The following is a 25403-nucleotide window of genomic DNA, read 5'->3' as shown; positions in this document are numbered from 1 at the left end:
GCTGAAAAGTAATTTCGTGTAAAAATGGCCAGCTGTCGAAAACGCTCTTTCGGCATCTACGCTAGTTGGTGGTACTGTTAGCAATGCGCGATATACTTTTTCCAAGTATTTACCTCTAAATCCCTCATCTTCAAATAAATCGATTTCTCGTCGGATGGTTTTGGATATAGCTGATTTCTGTATTGTATTTTGGTTCGTTGAATTTTTTTTATTTATTTATCGCTAATTCTTATTTTTGTTCCAGAGACAGTTCCTTTTCACTATCGACATTAGTGTCATCATAATCTTCGATAACTGAGCCGAATTCTTCTGAATGTGGATAGGTTTGTGGGTAAAAAATTGTAAGAAAATTTACTATAAACTTAATCAGATTTGAATTGATTATTTTCTTTCCTTCTTTTTCATTTTCATTTTTTTAAATCATTATAATTATGTAAATACTATAAGACATTTTCTATTTCGGTATGCCTTTCTTCTGTGCGATTTTTTAATGTAATATATAATTCTTCAGATAGTGATGTGTGCTGTTCTTTCATGATTGCAACATGAAATTTATTGTTGCATTAGCTGTTAATAAATTAAAATCTCTCCGACATAATGCCTCAATAGTCAGTTTTATTGGAAGTAGAGCTGATATAGTTCTAGATATTAAGTCGAATTCACTGTCTGAAAAATTAATTTGCATGTTTAAGTCGATTATTGCTTTTTGGATTGGATTTCTAAATTTCAAAAACCGTTCCCTCATCAGGAGTAAACTGTTCCAAGGGTCTTAGAATCTATTATTAACATATATTCTGTTTTATTTTCAGTTAGTATATATTTTTATAATATGGCATTTTTTGTAGGGGAAAGTTTAAATATCTTAACAATTTTTCGAACTTTATAAATTATAGGAAGCCATTCTTGAAGGGTTAATATTCCATCCTCATTAGCAATATCAACTTCCACAATTACATTGTCATTATCTTCATTGTCAATATCACTCTCACTCTTACTCTCTTCAATGTCGGAATCCGAAGTTTCTATAAACACAATATTTGGATTCTTCTTTATTTTTTTGGTATAATACATCTATTACTCCTAATTGAATTCCATAAGCATAGCACAATTGCTGATTGGCACCAATCAACTTTCCAATTTTTTTCATAATTGTTGCTCCATCAGTCGTTATGGATACAATATTTTCTTTCAGGTATAATCCATGTTTCGCTCATTTAGATTTAAGCAATTCATTAAGCCATTAATTAGCTAATTAATTTTGCTAGTTAGGGAGACATAAAAACAAAAACGTATACTATTTTGCTATGTTGGCGATCCCTGAACATATAGTGGAGACAATTTAAAAAATTTCTAGTAAATACCGAAAAACCGGTATTTAAACTTGTGAATACCGGTATTACGAAATTGTAAAATGGCTCAAAATACCGGTATTCGGTATCCCGGTATACCGGTATTGCAATCCCTAGTTGTAACACCGACATCCTGGCCTAGGGGTAGCGCGTCTTCCCCGTGATTTATGCGTTCTGGGTTCGAGTTCTGGTTCGGGCATGGTTGTTCTCTTCCTTGTGTTCTCTCTGTGAGGTGCGTGAATGAGCCCCCCTGTAAAAAGGGGTTGTGCAAGCGAGTGTGTGTGTGCTATCTTCATTTGAGCTAGAAGTCAGACTTCTGCCCTCGGGTGCTCAGAGGTCTTTACCCTCAGAAGCTACTGCGCAAAATTTGGCTTAAATATTCCCACGAAAAAAAAAAGTTGTAACTCATAAAATAGGGATTAATCGCCTTAAAAATCGCCAAGGATCGCCAACAATTCTGGCGAAAGATCAATATTTCGTAACTATTAATCGCGACTTTACCCGAGATTCATAATTTTATTAAACAATATGCGAGACAGTTTTGTAGAGACCATTTCCTATGGTTCCATTTGGAGCAAATGCCGATCTCTGATAGTTAGAAATAGGTTTTTGGCTCACGGTCAGAGTGGATACCAAATGTTCTATTGATGCCATAAAAAATGCTCATTTCATAATACAAGAAATATAATGGCATGTACACAATTATATCAAACAGAATAATTGTTTTGAGTAATACCAGAAACAACTACAAAGTGCGCATTAAATTCCAAAAATGGAATTCGTTTGGCACGTTTTACTTTACGCTTGAGTATGAGCTGGTAGCATTGCGGAAAATATTATATTCTTTATGTAGATAACAAATCTTATACTCTGCACAAAAAGAAATCGACGTGACAGTTCATAACTGTCAGCAAAAGCTGGAAAGAGTTGTGGGCAGAATTAGACGATCTCCATAATAAAAGATTGCTATATTTCTTTGCTGTCATTGCTGTTTTGTGCGATGACAAGAACGAAAGAAATATATAAAAAAATAATTGACGCTACGGAAAGTTATGCCAGGTAAGCTATCATCTTAATTCCATGTTACAAGGCCAACTTTTACGTTTGATTTAATTACGTGAAATTCCAGCGTTGTTGTTTCAGCTGCTGCTTGTTTGCTAAACCACTAGAGCTTGTTTGCGTTAAAGTCTCACGAAGGAAAAAAAAATAAACGTGTGGAGGATTAAGTTTGCTAGAATCTTGAAAAATTATGCAGCTGCGTTTCTATAGAATCTTTGCAGCTGCTATAAATCAAATCTGGAGATTAAAATCGCTTGGAATGGAGACTTTTGAAGTAAAATGTTATTTTTTTAGTCTGGTAGAGAATTAATAATTAGACTCGGTTATGCAGTCAGGAATTAAATACTGTGACATATTTTAAGTCCCATCTTTTTTTTGGGGGGGGGAAGCCAAGTATATCAGAAAAAAATCCTACATTTTCCAAAATTAATAATTTTTTTTTATCAATAGTTTATTTATAGCACATAATTTTATCCAGTTTTTGTATTGAGAAGTTTTCAAAAAGGAGAACCAGAAATTCATAAATTATAGTGGTTCTTATTCTGTAGCTACGATCTTTTGTCATAACATAATTTTTATTATTATTTAATTTTAACATAATATTTATAGGTTTGATATTATTGTGTGACAACGGATTCTAAAAATCTGCGCTTGTGTTAGGATGGGTTTAATTCGTCAAAATAGGGGTGAGAGGAAAGATGAAAGGAGGGGATGTTTACATTTAACAATAAAACAACTCGGATTACTTGCAAACCGAATTAAAATAATTCGGCCAGAAACCACACAATATTCACATACATGTGAAAAAAAAAATTGAACAAAAATGTATCTAATAGGGCGAAAATCAAGGTCAAAGGATGAAGAATTCTGGAAATGCGCTCAACTTTCCGCGTCTCTCCGCCTAATGAAATGGAATTTTCGAAAAGTAGTCGTCTCAGAATACTGAAACGACCAGTATCTATAAATTGTACGATGAGACATACTTTTGATTAAAAAATTCAAATCATTGGCACGTTGGTACTTCTTGTGGTTAGGTATTCAATAAAGGGCTTTTAAAGATTAAAATTACAGTTTTGATTAAAATCTAATTGGAATTTTAATGTTTTTTTTTTTTTTGCAATAACTTCAAACGGCACAGTCGTACAAAACTATTTAAACTACTTTAAAATTTAAAGTAATAGATTTTTTTTTTGTTATCCAATTTAATTAACAATATTTTCCTCTAACTTTTATAAATTCTTAAAAATACTTTAAATACTTTGAGAAATATTGTTGCAAAATATAGTTATTGTTTTAATTACTGAATTACTATATGTATTACGACGAATTAACATTTTAATTTTAAAAAATTTTTAAACATTAGTGCCTATAGATTTTGAATGGTTTTTCCTTTGATTTTTATTTACAATTGATTTTATATTATTTACGTTATGTAGATTATTATATTATTATGTTTCTATATTAGGAAATTTCGAAAAATATTCTTTCTCTATATAAAATGATATAATCTGTGCTGTAGAGAAAAAATTATCAGTTAAATTTTTGCAATATACTTATGTGGTGAAAGCTTATAAGCCAGATAACAGTTACAGAACATGAGTAATTACTTTTGTCTTGTGGTCTTGTTACTTGGCTGCGAACCACAAGGTTCCAGGATCTATCCTCACTCATAACAATTCTTTACACTTATTTGTTCTATACGAACAAATTAAGCTTGTTTATTGTTTAATTGTTTTTATTGTTGTTTAAAATACGACGGGATAAATAAATAAAAACTGTCTGATACATAAAGCAACAGTGATAGATTAAGTTTTTGATATACATAGACATAATTTATTTTCTTATCTTTTACAATCTTAGCTATTTTTGTTTTGCTATGAAGAAACTTATATATAAAACCTATAAGAATTTTCATTTTTATTCAATAAATTATTTTGCAAATATGTTAACTGTCAAAAATAAACAAGGAAGGAAAAATTTATATCTCGAAAATTTTCGTTTATCAAAATTGTTTTCAAATGTTTATTTTTGTAACAGAAATTAATAAAGAACGAAATTATTGCTTCTATAAAAAGATGGATTTATTAAATCACGAGCTCCCTCTTTAATTATATGAGATCAAAGCATTTTTTCTTGACATTTTGATTCATCTGTAAAACATATTTTGCGAGTAGAAGGCGCGATGCCATAGTGGCAATGTTTATGGAATCAAAGTGTTACTGACTGAATCTTGATTCCATTAATATTCGATGCATATATGCTAAATTCATAGTCGTCATATATCCTATTTCTGTTGTGATATAGAATTTCAGAGAGAAATCAACATCAGTTGACAACATCATCTATTAACAACAGTTAAAAATGACGATATTTATTCTCAGATAGCGACCATGTACGTTTAAAAGATTGATGTCATTCTAACTAAGCTAACTAATCGTCAGTTTATATCAAATTGCCGTATGTTAGAAACACTTGCATATATTTTGTAATATGTTTTCAGATTGTTGTAGAGGATATGTAATTACTATATATTTTCACAAAATATCAAATATTGTTATAGTTTCAATTTATTACATCGAAATTTTAGATATTTTGCAGTGTGTGGTATTTTTATTTGCAATATCTTGTTATAACAATGATAAGATAGCGATTTAGTTAGTTATACTAATGCTTGAAGCAACTAGCTGACTGTTTTGAAATGAACCTCTTTGGACTTAGGAAGATATCTGAATAAAGACCCTCTTTTCTATACTTTCATACCGCACTAGTGGAGGAAATTAGTTAGTTGCGTCATTATAATTCGCTATCATTATCAAACCTCGGCATAATTGGATGCGATTTAACTCATGTACATGGCCGATTCTTACTAAAATCGGATTTCGAACCTAGAATTGTACGCCCTCGAAGCCAAAAACTTAATACCAGACCCTTGCGATTTGTTAACAGTGTGCACTCCAAAAAGTAATAAAACGCATATAATACTTTTAATGCTTTGAAATTTCAAAAATATAGGTTTCTTATAATTCCTAAAAATCAATATAAGGATTTCTTTTTTCTATTTTAAGGAATGTTTTCTTTGTAATAATCATTATTTAACAAGAATCTGAAAACGATATTTCCTGCAAATTGGCAAGTCAGACTCGTGAAACAGTGCAAAAAATTAAGATAGTAAATATCGTTGAATTTCAATACGTTCGCTTCCGTGATTCAAGCAAATGATTTGGTTCATCTATCTAATTATCTTTTAAAAAGAAAAGTGACAATCTAATTTAAAAATAAGTATGAATCACCAGCAACTCACGCGGCATCCAAATTACCGATGCCTAGATTGATATGCATTAGAATGGCATCTATCTTCTGTTGGCAAACTTTTTTTATGCGGATGCAAATACTTCATTCGCTTGTATTTAGATGAAAATAAGAAATTTTTAATGATGCCATTTGCATTAAAAAAAAAGATCAATTCAGAAATATTTTCTATTATGTCAAGGACAAAAAGAATGCATAGTTTTTCTCAATAGAAATGGGAAGGAAAGCTGTTTTAACTTAGAATATTTCAATTTATTTTCTATTTTTTGATTATAAGCATTTATTGAATGTTGAATTCAGTTGGCATTTTCCCCTGAAGAAGAAAGAGATGAAAAATATTTTACTGCGAATATCGAAATGCATTTTTCCGAGTCAAAGAACTCCTTCCATTTTTGGGATTTTATTTATTTATTTTTTGTGAAACTCTGATTATTGAAGCATTTGTGGAAATATAAAGCCATTTCAATTGGTATAATAATAGTTATTTCACATGTGATTTTTTACCCTTGTATTTTTTGAATCAAATCGTTGCTAGGATAGACTTAAAGGATTCTTTTAATCGTAAGTATGCATATAACTTTTAGAATTCTTTTCTTATATCCTTCCATATAAATAAAGTATTTATATAAAGACAGAACTTTTTTTTAGTCTATCATTTCAGAATAATCATTTGGTAGAAATGCCATTCTTATTTTAAGAATTGAGATTGTTCTTCTAATTTTGGGAATAATAGGAAATAAAGAAGCAACGAGGGTCACCGAAATATGCAGTAGAAAAATTTTAAGTGAAAAAATTAAGTGCTCTGTTTTCTCATTTAGAGCAAAAGGTATTTATTTTTAAATAAACTGAATTTGATAATTTTGAACACGTTCCTTAATGTCGAACCGTTATTAACTTTTGTATTATCACGTATTAATTGATATACTTGCCTTTAATTGAAATAAGAGTATTTTTGTTTTTTATACATAAAAAAATGGCTATTTATTTATCATTTTATTTCTATATAGCCGCAAACGATTTTTGAATTTTCCCTATTCATGTAAATTTCTTAGATTTATTTAAATTCTTATATCTTATTTTGACAGATTTTCATGTATATCGCTGGTTGCATTTTTCAACAATACAGTATTCACAAGAACAAATATAAATTTGGTCCAAAATTATACTTTGACTTGCTTATAACTATGATGTAAAGTCAATAACGTAAGCTTACATTTTCTTTATTAGTAGTAAAGTAGAATCTATTTCTGTGTGCAGCTTGGACTGTTTAACCTAGAATTACGAATTTTGGTAAAAATATACATTAGAGATTGGAAATATGATATTTTGAATGATTTTTTCAAAATTTTAATTAATGAAAAATTTAGTGTTTTTGGCGGTAACAATAGGAGGTATTGACACAACTGTTGTTTTTAAACCTCTTTAAATGGAAAAAAAAAAAATTATATTTTCAATATTCCCCATTTAGTTTAATACTTTTTTTGGAGGGGGGATTTTGATATTTTTTTAAAAAATATTTTATTTTGAGTACATTTCTAAAGATTTTTATTTTTGCAATTAAATTCTAACAATTTTTATCATTTCATCAAATATTTAATCGCGTTTTTTTCAATTCCTGAAAGCAAAAGGAATCAAGGTTCTGTTTATTAAGTGAACAGTTCACGTTAACGGCAAAGAAGTATGTTTATTTTGAAAGACGGTAAATTTTCACTAATATTAATTTTAGTTTGATTTGCTTAAAAAACGGAATCCACTGAAAAATATTTGTTTCTTATCGTAGGAAAGAAAAACAAGATTAAATGAAGTATTTTTTTTTCATTTCATTAAATTCCTTTTTGTATAATTCTTACAGCGTTGGCAGTAGTTTCTGAGAATGTGAATTAAATGCTTTATTTTAAATGGTGTGCGTAGTTATAATTTTATTTATGTCATGGCAAAAATGAAAATATCGAAAAAAGATAAGACGACTTTCTCTTTTTATAAACTGAAGTAATCTCCTAACTTAACCACGATAAAATGAAATATATTTGTTGATAATTTTCTTTTAAACAGGTAACAGAAATAAAGCTTTTATTTCTGCAATTGCTCTAGCAGAGCTAGCTGAGCTTATTAACGAAAAATATGTAAAGAATTTAATTGTGTATTAATTAAAATATAAGAAAATTTCATAATTGCAAAAAAATTTTTTTGAAGAAGGCGATGTTTTTTTTTTTTTTTTTTTTTTTTTTTTTTTTTAGAATGCTCTTTTTCAAGATAATAATTTCGAAAAACAACTTCAGAAAAAAAAAAAAAAAAACTGAGAGTGAAATATGGAAGGAAAAAAAAAGATCTTAATGAACTATCTAATTAGTCTTATTTTTTCTGATTCGAGTATTTTTTACATGGTATGGCTATTTAACCAAAAAGCAAGAAAACTGAACGTATACTTTAAATTTATCAATCAATTAGCTTTACTTGTTTTTAGACATTACCTCTAAATGCCAAGTGATAGTAAATAAATTTTGGGTTCGATAAGATCGGGAGCTTTTAGGAAGAAAAATATTTTTTTTTATTATCCAATATACTCTGCATTCCTTAATATTATAATATTTTTAATGTAAAATTCAGTGGTAGAAACTATTTTTGTGAAAACTATTATTATTATAAATTACATTTTTTTCATCGTCGGAAGCTTTTTTAAAAATAAAATGAGAACATCAATTGAACCAGACGATTTTTAAAAACCACAGATATCTAATGATCACCATGTGAATAAACCAAATAGATTGGTAATTGTTCCTGATAGAAATTCTTAGTCGCCACTTGATCGTGTACATTTGAAGTCGCCACTTGATCGTGTACATTTGAAGTCGCCACTTGATCGTGTACATTTGAAGTCGCCACTTGATCGTGTACATTTGAAGTCGCCACTTGATCGTGTACATTTGAAGTCGCCACTTGATCGTGTACATTTGAAGTCGCCACTTTATCAGATATTTCTGTAATTATCATTTTATTCTATTAAAATTTGTCGCATTTCGTATATGTTTTCTTATTAGTTAATGAAGTCGAGTGTGTATTTTTGAATCAATTGTCTTTTATCAGTTGGATCCTAAATTATACAAGTCTTAAATGGCGATGCCAGAACCACATACTAAATTTCACTTCCCTCCCAAATTATTTCATTTTCCATTCCACATCCTATTAGCATACATAATGATAAAGGATAGATAGTTTTCTTTATTTTCATTTAAAAAGAATTCAGAACGAAGTTAATACTTGCGTAAAACCAGAATTGAGTTTTCAATTACACACTTTTTTTTCTTTTTGTGTGTGTGTAAATGAATTTCATTTGATAATAAATGCGTTTCAATGCGACGCAAATTACTTTCAATTGCGCAAGTGTGAGACAGTTAGGAACAACCATTTATTATTCTGCGAGCATTTTGAGAAAACGTCTGTTACCGAAAGAAAGGGAAGATTTTATCTCCGGCCAAGACGCTTAATTTTTTTGAACTCTATTGTCATGTGCTATCTCTACTCATCACTTAACTGCCAGGGTTAACACAACTTTCGCTATGTTATATGAATGTCAAAACACAATGAGGCTGAGCGAAAAGCAAAATTTTCTGTTAAGCATGATTACAGTTTAGCTTGCATTCCATTGCTTGCTAAGATTCCTTTCCTAGCTCTAGTTGCGCATGCTTTCAGACACGAATCGTCATGCTTTTAGAAACCCACACCAGTTAAAATGACTGCGGGGTAATCAGCAAATCAGAGAATCATATTTTTAATCCTGCAGTTCGAATCAGTTTTTAAAACATAAAAATTCTTTGTCTTCTGCTTCAAATGGCTGATATGTAAACAACTTACATTGTGAGTACATTTATTCAATTTATTGATCCTATAATAAGAATAATTTTCTAGATTTCTGTATGCGTTTCTGCGTTTAGATTTTTTGCTCTAATAATATTTATTATAAATATTCTATTATATTAGAGATATTTTTGGTGATGTCGCAGAAAAATAAAAAATAGTGAGCTTTAAGACGAATCTAATTTCCTAAAGATTGAGTTGATGTTTCTTCTAAATAAGAAACTTGCGATGATTTATAGTATTGATTAATCGTAACATTTCTCTAAAGCTATTTTGATTGGTTAAATTTACGTGATATTTGTTGTCTTGAATTTTTTTTTTTATCTTACTTGAATCAGCATCTCTATGAAACACTACTTTCATATGCTCTAATTTCTGCTTTTTTTTATATATGTTTTGCCAATGTTTTTATCTTACGTGAATAAGCATTTTTATGAAATATTTCATTTGCCCTGATTTCTGCTATTTATATTCCGTAAACATTGAATATATTAAAAATGCTATCATATTTTATTTAGCAAATATATTGCATACTCTTATAAATGATTCCGTTTATATTAAATTTAAAAAATGTATTATATACTAGTATTCATAATTTCATAATAGTATTAGTATTCATAATGTATTATATACTAGTATGTATAATATACTAGTATTCATAGTATATAATAAAAATGTGTTATATTCTAGTATGTATAATATACTAGTATTCATAGTATATAATAAAAATGTGTTATATTCTAGCATGTATAATATACTAGTATTCATAGTATATAATAAAAATGTGTTATATACTAGTATGTATAATATACTAGTATTCATAGTATATAATAAAAATGTGTTATATTCTAGCATGTATAATATACTAGTATTCATAGTATATAATAAAAATGTGTTATATTGTAGTATGTATAATATACTAGTATTCATAGTATATAATAAAAATGTGTTATATACTAGTATGTATAATATACTAGTATTCATAGTATATAATAAAAATGTGTTATATTCTAGCATGTATAATATACTAGTATTCATAGTATATAATAAAAATGTGTTATATTCTAGTATGTATAATATACTAGTATTCATAGTATATAATAAAAATGTGTTATATACTAGTATGTATAATATACTAGTATTCATAGTATATAATAAAAATGTGTTATATTCTAGTATGTATAATATACTAGTATTCATAGTATATAATAAAAATGTGTTATATTCTAGCATGTATAATATACTAGTATTCATAGTATATAATAAAAATGTGTTATATTCTAGTATGTATAATATACTAGTATTCATAGTATATAATAAAAATGTGTTATATTCTAGTATGTATAATATACTAGTATTCATAGTATATAATAAAAATGTGTTATATACTAGTATGTATAATATACTAGTATTCATAGTATATAATAAAAATGTGTTATATACTAGTATTAAAAATGTTTTGAAAGTCTATAAGCAATATGGAATATATACGTTCATTTTAACGTAAATGTTAAGTGTTTCAAATTTAGTAAATTATTTTTTTATAATGTGAAGTATAATTTCAACTTACCCTTTTTCTATTTTCTCGTAGAATTCGGTGATGATGAAAAATGTTTCCATAAAAAAAAATTTCTGATAAAAAACATAACTCCATTATTTTACACGTAGCAATTTTACAAAAAAAATTTCATTAATTTATGTAAAAATCGTATCTTGAACGAGAAAACTTAAATAAATGGTAAAATCAAAAATCATTCTCCTTGAAACCTACATTTGTTTACTGAGCGGTTACTGATTTTGAAATTAAAATTAGGAACGACAAAAAATTGATACTGAAACTGATTGAAATGTAACTTTTTAGAATGTGACGTATTTTAATATAAAATTGTGTCGCAACATTACAGCTTCCAAAATTAAAATCAAAAGGGGCCACAGTGGTTTTGGAGTCAATCTCGGCTTCACGATAGAAGGGTTCAAATGTGGTTGATTCAAAAATACTAATTCTTTGAATAATAAAATACTCAGATAGTATTAATACTTTGTGAAGTATAATTAGTCAGGGTTACGTACATTTCATTACGTTCACTTAGTTATTGGAACATTTATAAAATTTATCACTAGCATCGATAATATTGTGTACAAACGTAGATATCAGCAGCCTGGAGTCGTTATACATAAATCGGATCACCAAAAGCGACTAATAAATAAATATATCAAAATTGTTTGTCTTGAATTAAATATATCAAAGAGTAGGTGGTGTGTTTATCTGTTTGCCCTTATGTGCAAGAACTCGGTAATTTAAAGAGAAAGATGTTTGAAAGTTTGTGTGAAGTTTCAATTCTAAAATTATAGCTCCCTATGAAATCTTGAATCTAGTGAGTCAAAAGAGACAGATACTAAATCCATAATTGATTCTCTTCTTTACACTCCGAAGCTAAATGAAAATTGTAGTTTTTACTTTGTTGTGTGCTTAGTGTAGAAAAAAAAATATAGTAATCGTCATAAAAATTCGAACTCGAGATTTTGACGATTCTTCGAGACGTTTTAGTTCTCCCAGAGTTCGAAAAACACGTCATTTACATTTTTGACGGAAATGACCATCTGTCTGTTTCTCTGTGACAATGATAGCTGAAAAACGCTGTGAGCTAGAAGCATGAAATTTGGTGTATGATCACATCTGTAAATTTCTATCAGATTTTGCGCAAAATCGGTTCTGAGGAGGTCTGTCCTTCCGGTTGCTCGAATATAATTTAACACGATAACTACAAAACGAAGAGAGCTAGATAGATAAGATTAGGTACACAGATTTATCATCTATAAAGTAGACACCCATCAAATTTTGAACCAAATCCAGGGGTGTGTGACAAGATAATTGGTCTGTACTTCCAAAAAAGTATAAACGCTATGATTCAAAATTCGATGAGTTAAATACATTAAATTTGGTAAAATATTTTGTGACTACATGTGTCGTTTTGTGTCAAAATTTTGTTTCAATCAATTTAGGAAAATGTATCTAAAACGCAAATTTCACTTTTGGATACTATTGACGCATTACGGCGATTAATTGCCAAATAATTTGCCAAGCAATAAAAACTATAAATATAACTCGCCAATTCAATAAAAAACGCCAAATTCAGGCGAAAGGTTAGTATTTCGTAACTATTATACACCAATGCCACGTAACATGTTTTCTTTTATAATATATTTAGTAGAGAGTATGCGAAGAACTTTGGAGATGACCACTCTGATTGGTTATTATTATTATTATTAAATCTTGAACCCTGTCAGTCAAAAAAGATGTATACAAAATCCATATTCGATTTTATGTTCTAAAACTAAACGCAAAGCGTTCCGAAACTAAATGAAAAGCATTCTACAGTATGTAAATAAATAAGCGAATCAATGAGAAACATACAATATATATGAAAATCAAAGAAAATAAATCAATGGAAGAATATTTAACTATGAGTGAAAATGAAATTCAAATGAAATGATTTACCATAAAGTTGGATTTTGTTAGCTGCGAATTTTGCATATGGATGTCAAATACCAGAATCCAAAAAGGACTTATTATCTAAATACAAAAGGCTAACCGGGGCATTTTGTTTGGCATTGGGTATTCAACGAAGGGAATATATCCCTGAGCTTGTTATTATAAAAGTATTCCATTGTTCCCTCTGCCTGCTCAAAAATATTTGCTTTTGAATGCCGAAGATGGAAAGATAACATAGTCTTGTGAAACAATAGACCTGCCTTAAGTGGATCGCTTTTTTTGTATCTGATTAAAGCTGCTGTCACAGAAAGAATTGAACGAAAAATCGATTTTTCATTTCAAGAAAAATGCTATATGAATTTTATTTTTAATTTTTGAAAAAAAAAAAAAAGAAACACTGGTTTTATTATGATGATTTGGTAACAAATTCAATTAAAATTGTTATTGATGTTTGGATTTGTTTCCTTGATAGTCAATATTTAGAATAATTGTATTTTATTTAAGCAGAGGTCGCATAAAACAGGTCGGAATTAAGAACAGCAAATCAGACAATGAACAAATATTTGGATTATGAGCATTAATTACATTAAACAGGAAGCATCGAAATGATTTAAAATAAACATTTTCTCTCATTGGTCGATAGTCGTTTTGAGCTTCTTTTAAATCTTTTTTATATTATCAATTTCATCATCATCATGTGTTTCCGTCATTTTCATTTTGTAAAATGACTACAACCTTAAACGGAAAGATCTCAAATATTCTTTATGATGTTGTATAAAATAACTTTATATATATATATAATGATATCACTTAATATAATTTAAATCCTTATTAATTTTCGAATTTTTATCTTAATTTAGTCTATGCTAACTTCATTCTAAAATGGTTTCTTATTTTCTGATCTAGTTTTTTTCATTTCATTAATTCTACCCTAGCTCTATAAAACTGCTCGTCTCGGTATTTTCTCACGTTCCGAATGAAGGGATAAAAATTCTTAATACTTACAATATTCTTTAAAGATACCTATGATTCCCTATCTTAAATGGACACGTGTCAAAGAAATATCGATCAAAATCTCATAATAAAATGAACGAAGAGAATAATTATGCTCTCTAAACCGAGATACAGAGTGACGTATTACAATTTATTCTTTGTTCGTAAATTATGCCTTCCTTGGTGAAATAAATCGAAGTTTCAAAAGTTTCTTTTATTAAGAAACACAACTGCTAATATATATAATATATAATACGCATGTATGTTAAAATCTAATTTAAACTTAATTAATTTCCTAATTTTTAGCTTAATTTAGCTCATATTAACTTTATTTTCTTATTTCCCGATCCAATTCCACCTTTTTTTTTATTTAATGAAAGCAACAGAAGCTCTGTAAAATGGTTGAGATCGACACGTTCTCACATTCAGAGTGAAGGGATAAAAAAAATGACAAATGACCTTTTTTAAAAGATTCCTATAATTCCCTTACCTGGGTCGACACGTGTAGAGAAATCCCTATCAAAATCTCACAGTATATAATCACAGGGATAAATTTTTCATGAGCTTTCCCTCTTTTCGCTCTCGTGTCGTTCTGTGTTGATGTGCTCGTCGCTTCTGCTTGTACATAAATCATACCTCCCGGGATGGAATAAAACGAAATTAAAAATTCAAAGTGTCTTTTCTGTCTTCAACCACGATTCTGCTTAAAAAGTTATCTTTATATTCCTTATTCCTGATATTATAAGGTAGTGTATTTCAGGTTTCACAGAAATAGTTAAAAATATTTATTCTGATAGTGGCAGATCTTAAGTGAATTAGAATGCGTATGCTGATTATTGTCTCGATTCAAACGACGATTATATTTGTCACCTTTCACGTAGCCAAAACAAGTGCGTGATGTGTGTTAATAATTAGCTGCACCATTGGGATTAAGCAATTGCGTTATATCGATGACTTAAAATGGATGACCTGCTTGTTCAGGCATGACAAATCCATTTCTATCCATGATTGAAAAGTTTAAATTCAAATGTGCTTCAAACTGGATTAAATTATGAAATTGGTACAGTCTTGATCTGAATGATAGAAGGAGACTGAATAACATTTCAGAGCACTAGTGCATTCGGGTATACCAATTATTAAAAAAAGAACGACGCGACTGAAGGACAACAAAATTTGGACATTAGAAACATCATGCTTTTCCTTCAAGCCTTCTTCAATACCAAATAAAAGTGAGTGTCGGTCGAATGTATCCTTTCTATAACGTCATTATCACTGTAGTAGCAAACGATTTATATATCCTGACAATGGCGTAACGATAGGGTCCAGTGATTGTGATGCTCCGAGCGCTAGGCTTAGGAATCTGAGATAAACATAGGGCCGCGGTGGTTTGGTGGTAAGATCTTGGCTTCGGAACCGGAGGGTTTCAGGTTCGAGACCCGATTCCACCTTAGAACCGATGTGTAAGCGAGTCTGGTGCACGCTAAATCCGTCATGCCAAACGTCCTCCCGCTGGTGTGGTGTGAAGAGGGGGTTGCCAGCTCATGTGTCGCCCTCGTCATCTGACCGAAGTTCAAAATTACGAGGTTCGTCCCAAAGTAGCCCTAGTGTTGCTGTAAAACGGGGCGTTAATATAACTAAATTAAACAAAATAAACTGGAGATAAACATATTTTGCTTTTAAAACCAATGTATGTTTTGGTAAAAGAGAACTTTTTATTTAGAATTTTAACGTGTGAATCTACCAATATCCATAGGAGTGCAATATATTAAAATTTGCTAAACATGGAAAAAAAAAAAAAGTTTTGAAAAATTTCATATTCTGATAATCAATAAAAAAAAAAAGACACAATGAAATATTAGTAGAAATAATGAAAATGATTTGAGTTTTACTTCATTAGTAAAATATATTGTTGTAAAGTACGCTTAAAATAATTTTTAATAATTAATGAAAATTTGAAAAAAACAATTTATATGGCCAAAAATGAGTTCATCGAAAAGATTAATTTTTCGAATTTTTAAATGATATAAAAGTAATTTTTATACTGCAGTGTTTTCGAAAATCATCTCTAAAAAGCACCGACATTTTACTTAATTTTTAATTAAAATCTAATTTAAATTTCATAAAAATTGCTCTGAGGTACACAGTCTTATTTTAATAAGTTAGATCATACTACAATAAACTATCTGGCATATAATGCGCCAACATACAGACATTCATTTTTTTTTGTTAGTAGAAATTGTTGAAAAGAGGCACAATATTGTTCAAAAATATTCCATAAAGTTCCGTATTATTTACGAGGAGATTTTGTATCTATTATGAATAATTTCTTTATATACTTGCTTTTATACTTTGTATACTTTTTATACTTTATATATTTCTAAATATACTTGCTTCCGTTTTTTGTTTAGTTAATTTTTTTAAAAATTTATTTTTGAAGAAATGTAATACACATTTTAAAATTTGAATTTTTCTCTATTTTCAGGATGTGGCATTTTTGCCCACCAGATGTCGCCACTAGCGTCACCTCGTGATGATCCCGGTAAGTTTCATTCGGCCCGCAGATCTTTTTATTATTCCGAGAATGAATGAAGTATTCTTGTTATAATGAATCTAAATGTTTATGTGAGGCGTGTTGTATGCTCACCTGCAATCGTTATCTTTCGCCCAATTATGTCTTGTAAGGTCAGATAACAAACGATGCGATGCGACTTTTGAATCGTATTCGAGGAACATTTCTCATTTGGCGGGAAAGTTCTGTATTCTTTTTCTATTTTGATTTTCTGAGAAATTCTGTTATTTCTAGCTGGTTTTCGTAGGTGTAACTTTCGTGATATTTTCTTTGCAGGATAAAAATTTTTATTTTGTACGTTTAATGTGAGTGCTAATTCTAACTTATATTGTGAAAGAAAATTTTTCGTACGAGCCGCCTTTGGCAATGACGAGCTTATACGCCAAATTATTGGCGTTTTAGTTTGTTAAATATTAATGTGGAAATTAAATATTTTTTTCAGAATATCACGATGCTATCTGATAAGATCTAAAAACAGGAATTTAATTGAATAGGTCAAAACAAATGAAAAAAAAGTAGATATTACGAAATAAAAGCAGAAGTTAAAATTTTACTTTGGAATTAATGTTCAAGAAAAGCATTTTTAAATTTTGATTTTAAAAATGGCAGAAGCGCGCGAATGGATGTTTTTTAACATGAGCGCGTGAATGAGTTTTAATTTCACAGCATTTAAAATTAAGTGTTGTAAATTGTGATTACAATAAAAAAAAATGGCCGCGGTGGCCTGGTGGTAAGGTCTCGGCCTCGGAACCGGAGGGTTTCAGGTTCGAGACCCGATTACACCGAAGAACCGTCGTGTAAGGGGGTCTGTTGCACATTAAATTCGTTATGACCAAACGTCCTCCCGCTGGTGTGGTGTGGTGTGGAGAGGAGGCTGCCAGCTCAGGTGTCATCCTCGTCATCTGACCGTGGTTCAAAATGACGAGGTCCGTCCCAAAATAGCCCTAGTGTTGCTTCAAAACGGGGCGTTAATAGAACTAAACCAAACCAAACCAAACAATAAAATAATTAAAAATAAAATTTGTACTTTTGCCAACGGATTCTAAAACCCTTCACGCTTTTGCGCATCAGTTAGGATGGGTTTAATTCATCAAAATAAGGTAAGAGGGAACAAGAAAGATGTTTACATTTACAATAAAGTAAATTTGGATTACTCGCAGACTAAATTTAAGTAAAGTAACACCTGAAACGACACGATATGTGAAAAAAAAAAAATGAACGAAAAAAGTATCTAATAGGGCTGGAATCAAGGTCAAAATTCCGGAAACGCGCTTATCTTTTCAGCGTCTCATCCCTTAGTGGAATAGAATCATCGAAAAGTGTTCATATCAGGATACTGAAACGAACAGTCTTGATGTGATATAATTAGAAAGATGATTTTTTGTGTTTTAAGATAATGCAAAAATAATTTTTGTGAGATAATAAATTTGGAAGTTATGGTCATCAACTTCTACAGGTAAATCCCAGCGATTACCTGTAAAATTTTGTTTGACGTCTATTTCTTGATTTCTTTTACATCTTCTTTCCTGTAAATGAATTAAATTTTTGTTGAGTCGTCTCTAGAGCAACTCTAGTTATATTTTTCAGTTTCATTAATCAGCGACGCTTTGAATTAAGTATAAATGCAAAATTTTCACTGCAGCAGCCCGAATCATTCATATACTGGTTTGTTTACATTTCACTATTGCCATTCGAAAGTATGTAATAAAAGTGATTTCTGTGCATTTACGTTGGCGTTTTGTACGTATAGATTATTTTGTTTAGAAAAATAAATATATATTCCTTTTTTTTATGAAGAGGATAAAAATTTAAATATTTATACTATGAAATTATTTAAATTTGAAATATGTCTAATAATTTTTTCTCTATGAAAAGATAAAAAAAGTATACTACTCTTTCTATAAAATCGGTTGATTCATCTTTTTACTCCTTTAATCACCAAATTAGTTTACCATCCATTTTTAAATTTTATTTCTGCAGAATAATCCAAGAAAAAAGGAAAAAAATCTTTTAAAATCAAAATAACTTAATCAATTTAATAATTAAAATTTTTAATTTCTGCTTTTAGCTGATATCTGCTGCTCACTTTTACAGTTACAGACTCCATAGTATTTTGAATACCGTCAGGACAATTAGTCTTATTATGAAGGTATTTTTAACATTTAAACATGTTAACGATACATTTGAACGATACTTTTAACACCGTTGAGATTTAAGAAAATATAAATAGTCGTTAAATTATATAATTTAATTAATATTGTCATTTACATTTATGTCACACTTAAACTTTACTTCCCTTGGATGCAGACAGATTTAGCATTTTTTTTAAAAAATCATTACAGATTTTTAAAATCTTTGAAACTCTAGGCATATGCATCTCTTCAGGAACGATCGTTCACTTATACTATTTGTAAAATTTTGATTAGCGGAAATGTTATTAAAACCTTGAATTTTTAATAATGCAGTCTTAGTCTTTAAGAAATGTGAAGAGGTAGTCGATTTTGGTTGTGAACAATTGTATGTTGAAATATGTAGATATCTTTTCATTTTATATTTAATGCATATATTCCAGTTTTTAATTAGTATATATATATATATATATATATATATATATATATATATATATATATATATATATCTTAGGGGTAATACGTTCAATTCGAGATTCTACAAAACAACTAGTGTGAGCGCGTGAAAGTTCGGAAATTATTTTCCCTTTATCATTGCATGTATATACTTGTTCATATTCCTTACCTGTTTGGTAGAAAATCTAATAGCTCTACATCATTTAGTGATTTTTCTTTTTCTTTCTTTTTTAAAATCCTGTTATTTATGAAAGGTTGGAAATTTTTTTACAAATAATTTAATACAGAAATTAGTAGATATTTATGTGCAATTATGCATATAATAGCATCTATCACTCGCTAAATTATATGGAATAATTAAGACGGGTTTCCTGAGTTATCTGAAATAAGAAAGTTCGTTAATGTAATATAGATTCTCATATAAACTTGTAAAATTGAGTACCTCATAATCAGGCAAGTACTTAATTCAATCGAAAATCCGGTATGTGTGCTGGGCATATGTGCCTCATGGAAAAATAAAATGTATATATGATAAAGAAAAAAAAATCCCTTAGAGGTCGACTTTGGTTCTTTATGATTGGGAATTGACAGAACAATAGATTTTTGAAATTCCTGGTTTAGATTATTTTATTATTTCTTTCTTAAAACCAGCGAGTGTGATTCTCCCCAAACTTTATCGCACACTCTCTAGTAAAGGTCCGTCATAATTTCGTCAAATATTTAAAAGATTTGATTTTCTGCCATTGCTAAAAGCTAAAGAAAAAGGATTCTGTTTAATTTTCTAGACTAATAAAGAAAGTAAAGTTAACAATACCGCAAAAGTTGGTAGAGAGATTAACCAGATATTTGTTTTTAATAGCGTTATGATGTCATGGGAATGGCCTCTATTACAAATGTATTAAATCAATAAGATATGTGTGAAACAATTAAATGTCATGGCTTTAATATTTAACAATTTAAGGGAATCATTAACATGTCTAAACGATTTAACTAGAATTATATATAACAGATATGCCCGGCAAATAAATTGGTAGCCAAAAGCGACTAGTACTTCCTATAAAACAAAGGAATCTTTAAAAAAGTGCGAAAATGCATGCATTTGGCAGATAAAGGAGTAGATTTTTAAAAGAACTTTACACCAATTGAAATGTTTTCTTCTGATAACAGAAGTTGAAGAATATTGTGCCTGATAAACTAAGAAACATTGGGAACATTGCTTGTACTATTACAATGGCGCATCCGTTTGAGATAAAAATTTTAAATCACTCTATTTATCTTGATGTTTCTTAAAGCTCTTGCGCAAGGGTCGTAACTCGAATCATTTGCTTTTCCTAACGCCCCATTTGTTACTAAACCCATCATTTATGTCTAGTCGATAAATTTTAAAGCATCGAAACACTATGATTAAACACAACATTGCTTTTTAAACTTCATAATATTTTACTTTTAACACAACATTTTCTGATTCTAAAGTAATGTTTTTATGATATAATGTATATATTTTTAGTTTATATCTTCGGCAGCTTTTTTGTTAATAGTTCTCAGGTGAGAAAGGATGGGGTACTCTCAGTTTTTATTTCGGAGATGTAGTTTTCAAATAGCATTTCTTTGTATTTTACCAATATTTATGGCGCGAATTTTTGATATGGAAAACTGAAATCGTTAAAAATCGTTACTGCTATCATCATTGGTATGCAAAGCTGTAATCGTTAAAGAATTCGAGATTATGACGAATCTGCACATTTCAGACCTTCCAAATTCCGAAAATCACTTTTGTTACAATTATCTTTGTTTATTTGTGAACAGGATAACTCAAAATCACCTTGAGCTAGACGGATGAAATTTGGTTAACCTGAAGTTCGTAGATTTCTATCAAATTTTGGACGAATCTCATCCACAGGAAGTCTGTCTGGGTGCAAAGTGAACGTAAATTCGAAACACAAAAATTTAGATCCATACAATTTGGTACACAGTTTTAGCATCTGAAGTTGAGATTCATATTAAATTTCGAACATTCTTGCATTAATTTACATGTAAAAATTATATTTCAAAGACTGCAAGATGGAATTTGGAATGTGATCGTGTTATAAAAATTGTAATTTTGTAACAAGTTTTAGTTTCAATTGGACAAAAAAAAAAAAAAGTTTTTTTATTTTTTATTTTATTGTAAAGCACAAAATATTCATCTATGAGACTGCAAAAATAAAAATCTGAGCACTATTTGTGTACATGGTCTTGGTGCGAAAGAGTGTAATTTAGTATATGGACTTAACACCAAATTTGTAGATTTCTGTGAAATACATTTACAGGAAGTCTGATTATTCGAGTGCAAGTGAATATGATGACTAGAAAATATAAAGAGCTAGATAAATGAAATATAGTAAATAGAGTAAGCACCTAAAATGTAGAGCCATATCAAATTTGGAATCGTATCCATCAAGAGAATGACTATCAATCGGTCTGTATTTTCGATTGTAAGGAAAAACAGTAACTCAAAAATGTTATGATTTAAAGCAATGATTTCCAACCAGTGTTTCGTGAGAGTTGGGAACACATATATAAGGTTTTTTTCTACATTCCCTCAAGTTAAGTTTCATTGTTTTAACAGGTAATAGGAAATAGGTATATAACAGGTAATATAATTATATAAATTCTTCGAATTACATTATTTAGCATACTAATTTTCAGAATTTTTCCAAGACGGCAATCATCGGACCTCCTCCCTCATATCCTCCTTTGCCTGAAGATATGCTATATCCTCGCAAGGTTCGTTCTTCCAAGTCCGGGATAGTGCAGCCAGCACGTAGTCAATTTGTAATTTAGCAGTCCACAAAGTTCAATCCCTGATTTCAATAAATGAAATTTTGTATGTGATCTTGTAATTAAAACTGTAGTTCCTTCTGAAATTTTAGCTTCAATTGATTAATGAAAAGCCCAAAAATACATATTCTGCTTTCGGAAACTTGTGTATTAACTGCATTTCAGTAGTAAATAATGGTCTCTTTCTCAAAACAAATCCCTACTAATCACTCACTAGATTTAGTAAAAATGCTCAATTCATGATAAAGATCTATATTTCGTAATTTTTTTCCCCAAATGCCATGCGATTAATATGCAAGTGCCGGCCTTCTTTACTAAACTGCGACGCGCCCAGTTATCGTGTGGGGGAACTTTCAGAGTTAAAATCTGACCATGCATGGCTTTCGCGCACCTGCCGAGGAAACATAATTGTATGTTCAATAATGGGGGGGGGGATTTAAAATATTTATTGAAACTGGGCTAAACATTTTGAGAAGATCCATTCCTCTGATTTTATTACTCTTAATGCATCAATATCTAAGTTTGGATACTCACTTATGAGGAGAACCTTATGTGTCTGAAAATAATTATTCGAAAATTATACTTTGTGTAAAGTAACTGCACAATTTTATAAGATCAAATGTGAAAATCACCCAAATCATTGAAATTCTAATTAATGATTTATAATAATTGAGCTATATATATAATGTATTTGAACAATTCATTAAACATTAAATTCTAATTATTAGATATCGCTGAATTCGCATTATGGTATAAATGTATTATAGATATTGAACGCGGAATTTTAGCCTCCTATAAGCGATTATTTCACCACCGTACATAATGATTAAAAATCAATTTTCACCTGAAACAGTGCTTACTGAACTACTCCATGTATAAAAATCTAGCATTCAATAAGGTTATTATTAACATAATTTCAATTCTTTTATTACCATTAAAGGGGAAGTGGTAGTTTCGAAAATAATTTGGATAAACCATGATGTTTATATACAATTAAAATGTTTTCGTGGCTCAGTTTTAAAAGTAATTGTTGCACTTCAAATAAATGAAAAGCTAATATAAAAATCAAAAGATACTTGGGCGTTAATCTACAGCAAATAGCGGTGGAAATAAATAAATTCTGTTCTTCGAAACTTCTGAATTTTTTTTAAATTCTTTTTTCCTCCAAAATTAATTTACCTTTTCTGTTACTGTTACTTATAATTCATTTATTTGATTGTACTTTTCTGTTTTACCATTCAATTTCTTAAGCATTTCACGATAATCGTCGCACAACAAGTAACACCATCACTTTCAATTTTAGATATTTTAAAGAAAAAGCAGATGATATTTTTTTTTATATCTGATAACGAATATTTGATTGTTTTTAAAATCAAATCTGCTATGAACATAAAATATACATAAAACATTGACTGTAATTTCGTAGTGTTTATTTACTACGAAGTATTGCGGCATGGTATTTCACTCACATAATCTTTTTTATTTGTTTGGCATTATAGTTTTAAATATAAGTAGGGTACATTATATTCAAAAAATGACAAATATTTATTATGGAATTTAAAACTTCATCGTTATTATCGATTATCGTTACACGAGCGTGCTTTCAAAGGTTTTCAAATCCACCCGGATTTTTGGAACAAATCTTGTTCCGGAAACTACGAAAAGATGTTAAGCGATTAAAATTCTTTGCAAATTAATCTATATTAAATTAACAAATAGTTGTCACGGAAATTTGAAGTCAATAGAATAATTCCAGTCAAATGTTGATATTTATCTCTGTGGAAAATATAATTAATAAAATTAGCAAATTTAATAAAAACAAATTTAACAAAAAAAGTTAATTAATAAAATTAAAATATATATATATATATATAAAGCTTCTTTGATGTGCTAAAAAGCAATTTTTTTTTATTTTAATTTAATTTCTTTTTTAAAAAAAATTAATTATTATAAATGTACTGAAATTAATTTTTCATATTTACTACCATGTAAGCTTGAATGGAGTTAAAATGTGTTTAATTAAACTGATAATTAAGTTCTGAAAATATCAAAGGATGCTGTCATCGAGAACACAAAAGTGCGCAAAATTTAAAAGCTGTAGCACATTAGGAAGTGAATAAAAAAATGCCGATTGCACATTTCCATATTTAAGAAACAAGTTATATTAAAATGTAATACGAATTATGCGTTTTCAAAATATAGTTGCATTGAAAAAAATACAGGCTATTCTCTTTTTCTTTGACGTACATGAAATTTCTTTATTTCTATTGAAGAAGAAAGAATGCATTGGAAATTATCGTTTGGTGTTTGTAAAGGCGGAACTGTGTTATCAATTTTTCTCTTAATTCCTGAAGTAGTAGAATTTTGAAATTTTGTTTGGTTATATTTTCTCAATGGCAATAAATTTTCTAAAATTTTCAGATAAAACATTCATTAAATTTTGACATTTTGTAATAGACAATACCAGAGAATGATTTTGCAAAGAAATTCCTTTCAAAATTCACAAGTAGAAGCATTTTTTTTTATTTTACTTTTTTTACACCAATACCCAATGCCTCTCAAAAACTATTTTCCTTTAAATTGATAATAATTTTCTAAAAATTAATTTAGAGTGTATGAAATTTGCGGTTTCTATTGTAATTTTTATTATCGTTTATTTTATATTTAATTTTCGGTAATATCAAAAGGAGATATTAAATCAATTTATGGTTTTACATAAAGATTAGGAAAAAGTATTTTCACAAAAGTTCTATTAAATTGATAATTTTTTTAGGTTTAATTTATTGTATTTAATCAGTTTTGTAATGAAATAAATAATAATTTGGAGCTGAAGAAATATGTTAACGTATTTTTCTTATACCAACAAATTGTGGTACAAATAAACAAAAAAAAATTATGCATTTAACTCATATTTATGTACTTTTGTAAGATCCTGAAACAATTTCCAAGTTTATTTGTAGCTTTCAAATAAAAACTTAGAAGTTCAAAAATGATTAACAGTCAAAATTTTTTATCATATATTTTAAGATTTACGAAAAAAAAAATTCTTATTAAAATTTCAGTTATCTTTTTCAATTCCAAGAATTTGATAAGAAGAAAAAGGGAAGCTTTTTGTTAGAGTTTCGAAGATATTTTTTAAGTGCTTTTGTGAAATTAAAAACAAGGGAAAAAAATTGATTAATATTTTTTTTATACTATTATATATTGATAATATCTTGAGGCGAGTAATCAGTATTCAAAGCTTAAATGAAAAATTATATAATTTATTGAAATTCTTTTTATTTTTATTTTAGGATAAATTTATAACTCGAAGATGTTTTTATCTATTCTTGCTCATTAAATCTTGTGAGAAATTAATTGGGAGAAAAGAT

General features: G+C 28.9%; 1 protein-coding gene across 1 annotated transcript in view; it reads left to right on the top strand.

Annotated features, from left to right (window-relative positions):
* LOC129980549 (apoptosis-stimulating of p53 protein 1-like) overlaps nt 1–25403 on the top strand; it is a 599431-nt gene that overhangs the window by 97171 nt on the left and 476857 nt on the right. Inside the window, exon 2 of the mRNA XM_056090899.1 lies at nt 16541–16597. Within this exon, the coding sequence (XP_055946874.1) occupies nt 16589–16597 (9 nt within the window). The 5' untranslated portion in view covers nt 16541–16588. The remainder of the gene's footprint in view (nt 1–16540; nt 16598–25403) is intronic.

The sequence above is a fragment of the Argiope bruennichi genome, chromosome 8, assembly GCF_947563725.1.
Source record: "Argiope bruennichi chromosome 8, qqArgBrue1.1, whole genome shotgun sequence".
Lineage (NCBI taxonomy): Eukaryota > Metazoa > Arthropoda > Arachnida > Araneae > Araneidae > Argiope > Argiope bruennichi.
Note: the sequence above shows the minus strand (reverse complement) of the source record. Positions and strands in the feature narration are given on the sequence as shown.